This window comes from Synchiropus splendidus, chromosome 8 (assembly GCF_027744825.2).
Source record: "Synchiropus splendidus isolate RoL2022-P1 chromosome 8, RoL_Sspl_1.0, whole genome shotgun sequence".
NCBI lineage: Eukaryota > Metazoa > Chordata > Actinopteri > Syngnathiformes > Callionymidae > Synchiropus > Synchiropus splendidus.
The window spans coordinates 11,470,709-11,483,844 of record NC_071341.1 but is presented as its reverse complement, the minus strand read 5'-3'; the positions used below and the strand labels follow the sequence as shown (position 1 = coordinate 11,483,844).

The following is a 13,136-nucleotide window of genomic DNA, read 5'->3' as shown; positions in this document are numbered from 1 at the left end:
GTGATCGAGACGCTCCAAACATTCCACAGCGATATATCTGAATTGACTGCAGGGACTAATAAGAAGTGTGTCAGCGTGAAACCGTGGCAGTTTCCTGCTCATTTGTTCAAAACAAGCAATGAGTGAAATGAACGCAATGGAGGTCAGGGTTAGTAAGGCTATCACTTCATCAGCTAAAGCTGCGTCCAGCCTGAAATTGTGTGGGAATTTGTCTGTGTCCTCGTGCGTGTGTGTCTATGCTCTTTTAATGGTCGACTAATCCCAAATGCATTTGGCTGGCAAATTAATCCAAGCCTTGTCAAGCTCTGAAATCCCACTTCTATCCCATATATTACCCTCTCCCTGTCTCTCCATCCTCCTCATGGCGACTCTCTATCACTAGCCATCTCCAGATGGTATCTTGGAGGTAGGTGTGATATCAAGAGAGACTCACAGAGAGAGGGAGAGAGACGGGAGAGAACTGGTGGGTGACCTGTGACGCGAAACTAGCTCTCTTATTGGAGCGCTTGGAGTCGGGAGAGTGAAAGAGAGAGAGAGAGAGAGGAGAGAGGGGGGTTCATTTGTTGCCATAGTGAAAAAGTAGATTAACCACCGCCAGCATGATGCTCTGATGGACGTGTGAGGGATGCTGTGTTTCTCCAAATCGCTCCACCTGTCCTGCACGCAAAGGTATGCAACTGTTTCTATTCGTCGGTGGGGAGTTTATTTTCTTCACGTGGCTGTCGAACACAAACACGGGCTCTGCTTTCTCCTCTGTCTGGCTTTGTGCGACACATTTCAATGCCTGTGTTGCCAAGTGTTCCATGTGAGACCAACTGAAACTGTTTGTATCTTGTTGATGGGCGTGAGTGACGGATGGAGCAGAATGTCGGTTAGCTGTTGATGTCGCTGGTGTGATCTCTGGTGTCGTCTTGGATCTTCTCTTCTGATGGCTATAAAACTTCAAAGGCTATCGATCTGCCCACCGCATCATTATCACAGCCCACCGTGTCACCGCTGAGCTCTGTTTGATCCCAAAGATGGAGAGACGCACTCTACCCTCAATGCACTCTGCTGACTGTCACTGAGAAAACCAATCGGCATGTATTAACCAAGCGTCTCTTTCCAGTCGATAAATCAGGATCAAGGGAGATGATACATAGACAGATAAACAGAGAGGGCTTTTAGACAAAGCTTGTCTATGCAAAGAGGTGGCTTTCTCATGTATTATTTTGCCTACTAATCTGTCACTATCTACTTCCTTTATCCAACTTTAGAGCCCGACACCCACCGCTTCCTCATCACAAAGGGGCAGTTTTTGTCTTAAGAAAGGTCATAGAAGAGGCTCCAGTATCTCAGCAAAGAAAATGTCATGTTTTGGCCAAACTGATTCTCTTTTCAGAGACTCAGAGTAGAGCCTTACATTACATTTGGACGTCATTTATTATCTTATTTTTAGGCTTCACAAAAAACGCACCTTCCAATCCAATAGCTGAGCGGACAGGACTTGGTGCAACCCTCTGTTATAAGACAGTCAACAGCTATATTTCACATAATAATATTATCATGAGCTGAACACGGACCCTGGGTTTGACATGGCTCATACAGAGACTGAATCATGGGTTCGGTACCACAAACTTCAAAAATCAAGATGCCAATTCGTGCAACACAAATGAATAATAATAATAATAATAATAATAATAATAATAATAATAATAATAATAATAATAATAATAATAATGGACATTCAATCTTGTTCATACAAAGGGAGATCAGGACTGTGATGGTTGTTGGGCGTTATGTTGGGTGGTACCGGGTATATGAGGTGAAAGCACCGAGTGTGTGTGTGTGTGTAAGTGTGTGTGTCAAAGAGCGGGGGGCTGGGTGGGACGGAGCGGAGAGGTGTTTGGAGAGACGCTCAGGTGTGCGTGACTGGAAATCGGAGGACGCTTTGGCGCTGCGCAGCGATCAAGAGCAGCGGCTGGGTTTGACATTGAACTCCACAGAAACATCCCGACGTGTCTTGGCTGCCATCGTAACTTGCCACCCCGCGTCACCAGCCGGACACATGAGCACAAACACGGTGAGTGCTGTTGGAATTCGGCGGGCGAATAGAGGCGTCTGAAACAGTCAATGGAGACAGTGTTGGACGGACTTGTTCTGAGCTATTTGTCGATGTTAGAGGACGAAGGCTCGTCCGAGTGCAGCGAGGGATCCACAGCTGGGCTTTTGACTCGGAGGAGCGTCGGTTTTCACCGCTTGTCATCCGTGCACGCGCTTGTCGAGCTCATTTCAGACGGTGTCTCTGTCATGGTTTCGCTCCATTTGCAATTACTCAACGCATGCTTGATGCTGTGCAGATGGGGACGCAGCCCAGAAGCGGGCGTCGCTGCCTGTCTCTACACAGTGAATCGCTCCTGGCTCTAAAAAGCGTGGTCGCGCGGGGAAATTCCGTCTATCAAGGATGTCGAGAAACCAGTAATCTGCCTCTCTCCTGTTGAAAGGTCGCACGGTAAAGTGATTTCAGGTCAGCGCTGTGCCTCTCTCTGTCACACCTTGTGTGACGCCGCAGCAGCAAGTTAAGTCGACACTGGTTCACACTGGTGGCGACAGTCCTTGTTCTATGTGTTGTTTAGATTCAAGTGAGGAAGAACATGTTCTGCCCTGTGTCGACAGCTATCTGACTTACCAGTGGCAATGATGACCTTTATTTTTGTTCATGTGTGACCTTGCAATAATAATAATATTTATTATTATAAGCATCAATTCTACTTTTCTTCAGTCACTATTTTGAACGTATGAGGTGGAGCTCACTGTGGACCAGCCACCAGTTCAATGTCCAGCAATATTTTCCATATTGTTTAAAGTGCTGATATTGAAAGGGCTTTGAATTAAAAAAAAGACATTTTTTGTGCCATATTTCTTGTACCTGACTAACTTTAACTTGCTTACTGCGTGAACGCTAATGCTTGCGATGCACTATAATCCTTAAGGCGCCAGTTTTCTTTTTCCCAATGAAATATTCGACTTTGATATTACCATTTCTAAAGGCAGTAGCTTGATAACTGATCACTCATCTTGTATATTATGACGTTTCTGGACCAGCCACCAGTCCAGAAACCAGTGCGAGACGTGTACAATGTAAACACACCACCACTCACAGTCGCACCTACAGACCTGTTTAGAGCCAAGAAATGAACCAAAAAATCAATGGACTTCATCAGTTTTGCTAATATTTTCAAACCATCTTTTATAGTGTTGCTGCATTGCCAACAGTTGTAGAGGAAACTGTCATGGTGCCTTATGTCACAAACAGAAACTCTGATTTTTTTGTTGTTTAAAAAAGTTGATTTGTGATCTGCATTGGAAAGTTTGAGGACTAACATATTTCCAGGTCCTGACTAAACTTGGAGTAAAGCACATAAAACATCCCCCCCCTATATTTGCATATACTGTACATTGATATTCAGATTTATGTCACAATATATGGTCAAGGTTCGATGGTGGAATTTGGGTATGTCATTACTTATTTGCATCCCACGGAATCTTGGCAGACAGACGTGTAGATGTGTGTGTTTTGCTTGCTAAGTTTGACGTTAAGGTGATTTAATGGCTGCTGCAGCGAATACCATTATTCATTTGGAAACATGCAGGTTTTATGAGCGGTCTTTTAAGTACGGCACATTCACTGCAGACGCAGATGAGATTGGAGTGGTTCACATATGTCTGTCATGAAACCAGACCTGACTCCCCCTTATGTTGATGCGCACACGTGCCATCTTTGTGTGTAATGACCCAATTTAATGTTCTATATTCTCACCCTACAGCGACTGCAGAATACATCACAATGAACATACTCGACCCATAATCGAAAACCTTCACCCACCGCAGCCCGGTCATTTGTGAAATTGGCAGTTTGGGCTTTGATGATAAAGAATAAATGAATGGGTTGTTGTCAAACTGTTTTAAGTTCATGTAAAATTGCAATTACTTGTGAAAATAAGAACCTCATCACTGGTTCCAGGTTCTAATGGTCCAGCAACATTTTACATATTTGGTAAAGTGCTGCTACTGGAAGGGCATCTGGTATATTGTGACATCACTGAATTACTTTTATAGCTTTTTTTCTGCTCCACTGGTGACACCGTTCCTCATGTCTCAAACAGCGTTTTGTTGCCTCCACTGCTAGATGCACTATATTTTTTTCTGCGTCTGCCGCCATTTCCCTGTTTTTTTTCTTCACATTCCCAGTAAGGAGTGTTTTGAGGCAATGCCTCTGCTACGTCCCCAGACAAGCAAAACTTAGACAGAAAAACGCCCACAAATATCTGCCATATATTTGCCGTCTGTGTGGGTAAACTACTAACAGCATCAGGCTTCATATTAGCAGCTTGGCTTGTTTAAATGCAGTTGCTTGCCATGAAGATGGTGCTTAAAGGGTTAATGTACTCTATTGATAAAGTCCTACCTGGAAATTTGAAATTGAGTAATCCAACCGATTTTATATCATGGATGTCATTACATAAAAACAACAAAAGTCGTGGTTGTTAAGAACCCAAATTGTGTTCTGGGCTTATTAGAATGGCCAGATTGTTCCCCTGAGACGTGTCAACATCAAACAGGAACCACCTTGCACTGAAAGATGAAGTAGCAAGAAGTAACTGTCCCATAGCTTAAGAATGTCGTGTTCTTACCGCAATTTTTCTTCTTAGCGAAACTACAATGTGATCTGAGTGTAGCACCTGCGTTTAAGGTGGGAAGGCTTTGTGCTCAAGGCCAAGGCATTTACAGTACTGTGGTGACTGTGGGTCGAATTCAGACTTGAGAGGATGAAAACAAAAAAAAAAAAAAAAGAAGCTTGCATATTTCCGTTTGCTAACATTCAGCTTCACATTTGCTGTCAATGGACTAGCCATGTTTCGTCACTCTCAAGAGAGAAGTGGAAGATATGTTGAGGTTTGTGTGCGTCTCTTTCCCGCTAGAAGCCTCCCAGACTTGTATTCTTCAGCAGTTGTGACATTTGGTGTCAGAAGTAGAGTGTTGTTGGTCAGACGTAGTGAAGGAGCCAAGGGAGGTGTTGCAGGTGGATGTTGGGACTTGCACTTGGGAGGAGACTGCAGTGTTGTGAAGATATCAATCTAAATCATGAACCAAACTAATGGCGCGGCTTATCGCACCTAGTTTCCAGACCTCTTGCCGGGATGTATTGTTTAACAGAGTGAATGAAGATGGAGCTGCGGGTCTTTTCAGCTGCTAATTTAGCGTTCTGTCACCCCTTCACTTGATTAGACTGGTTTACTATGCCCACGTGCTCAGTTAGGAACGGCACTGGAGTCCTAACAGCGCTGGAAGATGTTTGTTTAGATATTGGACGTTTGATTTCCTTTCAGCTGAAGTTAAAAGCCCACGCAGCAGCAGCGAGAGTCACAGAGGAGGGAGAACGACACAGAGACTCGGCATGGATGTGACTGCAAATGAAACTGTGGTTTTCTCTTTGGAGAGTGGGGTTGTGTAACATGGATATAGTTCTGTGTTCGACACGTGTGTTTGTCATAATTGGCTGTTAGCTCGCTGTCCTCTTGACACTGTCATGGTAATTACATTCAGCGAAACTTTGTCCCTTGTGGATGGATCATCTCACCATCTCCTGCTTCAGATCTTTCCCTCTCCGTCTTTCTCCGTCCAACTTTCCTCGTCTTTCACAGTTTTTTTTTCTGACCTTTTATGCCTTTGATCTTTCTCGATTTTTTTGCACACTCACCACTCACCATTTTCTTATCCCTGTGTCACCCCTTCCCCCACTCAGGCACCAGGCAACACCCCACTCACGACCTTGGTTCTGGTTTTCTTAAGCAGTGGATGCCGTACTTTCCCGTCTATATTGCTTCAGCCCGCTGCAGTGGACGGCCACATGCTTTGCTTTGTGTGACTTCACGCTTAAGCGAGCAATAAGACATGGATGCAACGGATTTGTACGCGGCGAGTTCAGTCAGGACGGTAAACTAATGTGTGGCGCATTGCAAAGCGCTATATGCCTTTAATAAGATGCCTCCTATTTGAATCATGAACTTGGACACACACTTTTTCAGAAGAAGATAATTTGCTTTTACATCACCTCTGTTTGCACTTCATTAAATGGATGCGCTCTATAATTTATAATAACAAGGCTCCGCCAATACTCTTCCCTCCGAACAAAAGGAATACAGAATGCTCTCCAATACTCATTTAATGCCTCGGGATATATGCCTCCTTTGTTGTCATGAAAACACTTGAGGAAGCTGGTGAACTCCCATCGGAGCTATTGGACAACTTTAAACTGATTTAGTGCAGACACATCTTGTTACGGTCGTCTGCTTGATCTGCTCCTTACTAACCAGCCATTGCATTCCACCATCCAGACATCATATTTTTTGGTCTTTCATCACGTGGTCAGACTGTTTTGTCGTTACATCTTTCCAAAAACGTTTATTATCACATCCTACTGTGCGTAAAAGTACTAGATTTAATCTGTGAAATGGATCTTAGAACCAAAATAGTACTTGGCTATCTTTTAGTAAAAATGTTGAACCTATTTCTAAGATATTTTATTGAAATACCGGCAGTTAAGACGAGAGTGTGCGCTCTGATAATTCTTCTTTGTGTGTTGCTCAAGCATGTTCAGGAAGGCTACTGCCACCTGCTGTCCATATTAGCTTATTTTAATTTAGCTGCTAATGCTACCATTTCAAATGCCAAAAAGTATCGGGTACTATAGATCGAACAGAGGTAAGCCATTTGATTTTGATCCGGTGGAGCTCACAAAGTGGGTGGTAAATATTTCCGCGGCGGAGGTCTGTCTTCTTTGAGTGCTTTTGTGGTTGTACATTTTCATCATATCCACAAGGTGGGATACAAAACTGAATGTATTTTCAACTCAGCACAGTGGACCTGCCTGCTGAGGGTCAAGTCCTTGACCTTCTAGGTCAAAGACCAGGAGCAGTTAATGAAATTCCAGGTTCTCTGTGTAGACTAGAAACATCACAGTAGACCAGGATCACATTCAGCCATGATTATACCCTTGAGTGGTACAAAAACAAAAAGAATCATGAGGCAAAGATGAAGAAATTCCTGGAAGTGAAAGCACAATGGATGCTGTGAAGCTGAGAGTTCAGTTCTGAGTTGGTTAGGTGTAAACTCGACAAACCTCAGAAGAAGAATGTCTTGGCGCATGACCAACGGACTATGAAGAAGAATGAGTAGTAATGTCTGAAGTCCTGTGTTTTTCAAGGAGTTGGTATTTGTGCTTTCAATGTGTCTGACATACATCTGACAGTACTATGATTATCATTGTTGCTGTGGTTATTGTCATCTTTTCTTGTGTGGTTGTGTACTGTATGTCTGAGACATTACATTTCACTATGAGTATTGTCCCTGACAGTTCTTCACATGGCCCCTTGGTTAAATTATTTTGCCCCGATTGCATCCTCTGCTTTAAATTCTTCCCTTAACTTATGGTCCGTTTCCATTGTATTGTTTTTTTGTCTTCCTATGCTGCTGCTGTGGCTGCTGACAACAGCAATCATGTGTGCAGCCAAAAAGCCAAATGCATTTGGACGGTTCTCATTTATGTTGCAGGGCTGCAGTCCAGATAGATATGTCCGCTTTAGCACCTCATATTAAAATGCCTTAGATCTCATTTAAAATGTCAAGGTTGGCTGAGACAAGTCCGATTATGCTTAGGACCAATAATTGATGTCAACAGCATCTTCAGATAATCTGATTTCAGATGTGAAAAAATACACTATTATAGTTTATGCTCGAAGGCAGGCTTAGCACAAGAGTCGCTAAGTACAGGTACCTCGGTTCTTGACCACAATCCGTTCCAGTCGGCCGTTCGAGAAGCAAATTGTTTGAAATCTGAATCGATTTTTCCCATTACAATGAATGGAAAAAGAGATAATGCGTTCCAAGCCTGAAAATAGTCTTTTGTAGGAATGAATGTAGAGTGTCAGCTGCAGGTGCGCTGTTCCTCTATGTGTGTGGCCGCTGCATGTGGGAGGGGTTGCAGAGTGAGTGACGTCTCTCCAGAAGTGAAGAGGTGCCCGGTGCGTGTCCAGCTCTGAATGTGCGCTTCTGTGCAGTTTGGCTGTGACAAAGTGATAAACCAAGTAACGCTCTGTCCCAGACTCGCCTCATCCCTGTCCCAGCTCCAGCCCACAACAGGACATCAAACCCTGGAGTGAGCGCTCCAGCCTCGGAGGTGTGGAGAGCGAGCACCTCCCCTGTGACACTCTACCAGGGTCCAGTGCGGAGACAGGAAAGGTTTTACACCTCAATATGAAGAAGAAACAGTCAGTAAATGTAGCTAACGGGACACGTCTGCACAATAACAAAGCGCGTTGTGGGTCAGCTGATCGGTCTGCGCACGTTATGTTTTTTTCTAGCTTTTTTCGGGGGGCATTCGAGTTCTGGATTTTCGTTGGAAATCAGAAGCAAAAAAATCTCTACATTTTTGTTCGAACTCCCATTTGTTCGAAGTCTGGGACGTTTGAAAACCGAGGTACCACTGTAGCTAACGTAGCTCTGTTACATACCATGAAATGACAGGGAATTCCGCTATTCAAGTCAATGCTGTTAATGTGAAGTTATTTTAACACACTTATAAGAAAACTTGAGATATTGACAATCCATTGACTTTATTGGATCAATATTTAAGGCTTAAAAATGTTTCTAAATCCTATGTGAGAACTTGATGTTCTAAATTTGGACAGAAATTTTTAGGCTGCCTATACTGTCAAATAGAGCTGTGTATTGGCTGGTATCTGGCAATGTCGGAGTGTCGGAGTGGTGATACGATATATCACAGTGTATTGCTGTACTGTAAGAAAGCAGACATTTTAGGTAAATAAATCCCATCCTATAGGAAACTAGCAATAATGTGTGCATAAAAATGGCTGCTCCATACATACATAATTCCGTTTGCAAGCTCTCCGCTTTCACTAGAAGCTGATGGGGGAAGTTCAATTGCAGATGCCTTAATACAACTGAAAACCACAAACGTGTATTTGGTAAATATCGATATAGGGCTCTTAAAATATGTATACAGCATTGTGCCATCAATATTTGAGTGCATCAATATTTTCTTCACACCCCTAGAATCGAGTGACTTTGCTTTCCTTTTTTCCATGCGCATTAAGTCATCGTGACTTTCCCTGTTTATGTGGTGGCTGCAACAAAACTGTTGTACTTATTAGCATCACTGTCAATAGAAATACATTATGCAGTCGTGTATATACAGTAAACGTATTCGGGCTTGTCCTTTTTTTGTTTACTATTTTTCAGGGAAGCAATTTCTCATTATTATTGGGGGAAAATACAGTCGGACTGAGTAGATTGTGCTTTTGTATTTCACAGGTGGCACAAGGGCAGCGATCGCATCAGCGGCACGGATGGTCCCTCTGTGAAATAAGAAGCAGAGAAAGACATCATTCCCAAATATCATAAAGAAATTGGAATTACTCTTACAATGGCCTGGAGAAGGCTTCTGGAAACAAGAAGTCACCTGAGACACTAACCTGAAGAGCTGCTTCTGCCCTGCTACCGTCCAGGACCATGTTTTGGTGGCTGCTTCTCCTGTCCGCTTGGGTCTGCCCTGATCCAACATGTGCTGCTCAGTCCAATGAGCGGCGCGTTGTAGCCCACATTCCTGGCGACATTATCATTGGAGCGCTGTTCTCGGTGCATCACCAGCCTCCGGCGGACAAGGTTTGTTTGGAGAGCTCTTAATTGTTAGAGTATATGTTTTAGCGCTGCAGACAAAGAGCCAAAGATCACAATAGTTTCCCGACATTGACATTTCTGTGAAGGTCTTTGAATATCAAACCTGCATAGCATTTCTAGCTCCTTGCTGACATTTCCACTTTTTCAGCTTGTTAGGTAAAATCACTCCGAGGAACAAACAAGACTAACAGCATTCCCTCCCACTGCATTAGCGCACTGTAACCAAGTCTTTTTCCTCTTCAACGCACAGGTGCATGAGCGCAAATGTGGTGCGGTGCGAGAGCAGTACGGCATCCAGCGGGTGGAGGCCATGATGCACACGCTCGATCGCATCAATGCAGACCCCAACATCCTCCCCAACATCTCTTTGGGTTGTGAGATCCGGGACTCCTGCTGGCACTCGGCGGTAGCTCTGGAGCAGAGCATCGAATTCATCCGGGATTCGCTGGTCTCCTCGGACGAAGCGGAGGAGTGGGGTGGAGGAGGAGCATGGGGCGGTGGCGGTGGGGGAGGTGGTGGCGCAACCATGAAGTGTTCTGACCCGTCTGCAACTCCGATGCGAGGAAAGAAACCCATCGTGGGTCTAATTGGGCCGGGATCAAGTTCTGTGGCCATCCAGGTCCAGAACCTTCTGCAGCTGTTCAACATACCACAGATTGCCTACTCTGCCACCAGTATGGACCTCAGTGACAAGGTGAGACTTCCATCTATTTGCAAACTTCAAACTGCCATTTGTATGATGACTACATGCGAGTGGGCCAGATGGTTTCAGAAGTCATCATCCAACCCCAAACTCTTGTGTCACTCTTCTGAAATTTGCATAAACACTCTCCTCAAGTACTCACTGCTCCCATTAGAAGCCATTCACTTCCCTTGAATTTCTAGCCGAACACATCGGACCTACAATCGCAGATGATCGAGTCTAGGACAGAGTCAAGTCCTTTTCAGTAAACCTCCAAATTGGTGAGGAATTACTTGACTATCGAAAAGAAAACCTGCATTTTGTGTCATCTTGAGACAAATCATAACTCTGTTCTGATTCACTGTTATGGAATAATAAGGTGCCACAAAAAAAAAACAAAAAAACATAACCACCTCATTGAAAGTTTCCATTTTTTTTTTCATTCATGAGTGAATACTAATACGGCACACAGTCTTGCTACTTTATTTCCCTTGGCACTGGATATCCACATTATTTACTGGCATCATTGGAGTATTTATGGCCTTTGGTTTATCACAATATAAAATATTCTCAGAACAAAAGGTTTTTAGCCAGTGATAGACTGTCCCTGACTGAAATACGGCACAAGCTTGGTCTTGCATCCAAGGCACGTAGTAAAGCTGCTCGGTTGATTAAGGATATGGTGTATTCTTGGCTCAACTGTCTTTGTTTTTGTCACTTTTCAGAGCCTTTACAAGTATTTCATGCGGGTGGTGCCTTCAGATGCGCAACAAGCGAGAGCAATGGTTGACATTGTGAAGAGGTACAACTGGAGCTACGTGTCTGCCATACACACCGAAGGTAAATTCTTATATCTGTTCTGACAAAAATCGATGGTACTGGGAGTTCGGAAGACCACATGTACCTTCCACCTGAGAATGCTGAATCACAGAAAATTGAAAAGAAAGTTGGTTATGGAAGTAAAACATTTTAAAGTAACAGCGCGTTCAATAGATTCTTGTTGCAGGGGTGTTTGAGAGCAAGAAGCATTGATTCTAAGAGGGTTGTTAAACTTCAACAGTTGTGTATGGCTGTGTGTTCTTGATAACATGCACTATTTTGCTCAAATCTGAAATGGAAGCACTATAAAATCTCACTGATACCTTATTTGTAAAGGCCTGTCACAGCAAAGGTGTCGCACTGTTACTTAGCTTCTGCCATCGGGAGGCGAAGGCAACTGATATTTAGCCACCAGCGCTCACCTGTAGGGGACTGTTTCTTTGAGTCTACTGTGGGATTTGGCTGCAGCTGAGGTGAAGCTTGAATGTGAAATTGATCAATAATAGAAGAAATGTAATTACAGGTTTACCTCTTTTGAAATGAGAGAGCCACCAAATTTTTTCTACCATTACTCTGGGCATTGACTGGAAGCTTGAGATCAAGCCAAGATACAGAGTAGAGCTTTTTAAGTCTCCATCACCACGTCTTGTGCGCCCTCCCTGGTCACTTCAGTTGTTGTCTTCCTCTCTATGTCTTGCCCTTTACTTTCATTTCCAACATTTTCGCCCAGGAATTCTCTACCAAGTCATATTCTATGTGAAATTGAATGCTTCGAGAAACCGTCAGCCCATTCACATAGAAGCCCCCGACTAGAGAAGCTTAGTGGTATAAGATGATTGTTAAATACACTTGTTTGTGAAAGTCTCCCAAAAACCTTTCTTGATTTCTCATTCTAGTAATTCCTTCGATTTCAAAGTTTCAACTAGTAAAGCGCTTATGAGGCTTCGCAAAACAGGGTCTTCATTTTCAGTGTCCACTAGTTGTAAAATCTTTAGACTTGAACTACCATTTCATTGGAACTCCTCATCATTTAAACCAAGAGCGCCACCTACTGAGCCTGGGAAGTCAGGACACTGTTTCATGAAGCCTCATCACTCAAAGGCCAAGTGTCAGCACTGAGGTTATAAAAAGATAAAGCTCATATTACTGTTGCAGTGGTGTTTGTTTGTTGCGGCTGGGTGGTCAAGAAGAAGCAATAAGCACTTGAAGGACTCTGACAAGAAGACTACAGAGCTACACGATACACTGAGGTATTCAGTTGCCTCTTCTCCACACTGTCGTGTGCCTTCACCGGTCGATGTGAGACGCCTCAGATAGTGCTACGAGTCCAGGAACCGCCGAACAATGAAAGTGTGTTTGTACATGTGTCTACTCAGGAACGGCTTTGTCTGTGATCAGAAGGGCTGAACACACACACAGACACACACACACACACACACACCTTCGCACTAACACACATTAGCCCACTTCTCTGTGGTCTGGCCCCTGGCAAGGCCTCCGGGTATTAGATCAGCTCTCGTAATGATGTATGAAATGTGCTAATGACATTTAATCTACGCAGCATCTGCACATGGCTTATTGATGCTATCTGCTCATTATGATGCAGTTATTGTATATTTTGCCTTTAATGAAGTGTAAACATGTCACATGTTAAACATTTTGTTATTAATAGCTCTAGTGGATGTATTTGTTTGCAGTCACTGTATACAACAGACACATACAGCAGCACTATAGTACTGTACAAATGTTTTCCAGAGTATTTAGTAAAGCGAAAAGACCCAGAAAATGAGGTGTTAAGCAGTGAAATGAGCTATTGATGGCAGTGTTTCTGGCCCAGCTTTCAAACTAAAGCTGGGAAGGTAGCAAGCTTGAAGTGGAGGTGAAGAGATAGAACAGA

At 43.6% G+C, this 13,136-nt stretch overlaps 1 protein-coding gene across 2 annotated transcripts in view; it reads left to right on the top strand.

Annotated features, from left to right (window-relative positions):
- The first annotated feature begins 458 nt into the window (after positions 1-458).
- The window catches only part of grm5b (glutamate receptor, metabotropic 5b), a 65,631-nt gene continuing 52,953 nt past the window's right edge, over positions 459-13,136 (top strand). Inside the window, exons 1-4 of one of the 2 annotated variants that reach the window (XM_053872193.1) lie at positions 459-669; positions 9,373-9,723; positions 9,989-10,432; positions 11,146-11,260. In XM_053872193.1, the coding sequence (XP_053728168.1) occupies positions 9,571-9,723; positions 9,989-10,432; positions 11,146-11,260 (712 nt within the window). In that variant the 5' untranslated portion in view covers positions 459-669; positions 9,373-9,570. Of the gene's footprint in view, positions 670-1,941; positions 2,063-9,372; positions 9,724-9,988; positions 10,433-11,145; positions 11,261-13,136 lie in introns of those variants that run through there. The other variant, XM_053872194.1, reaches the window with a different exon arrangement.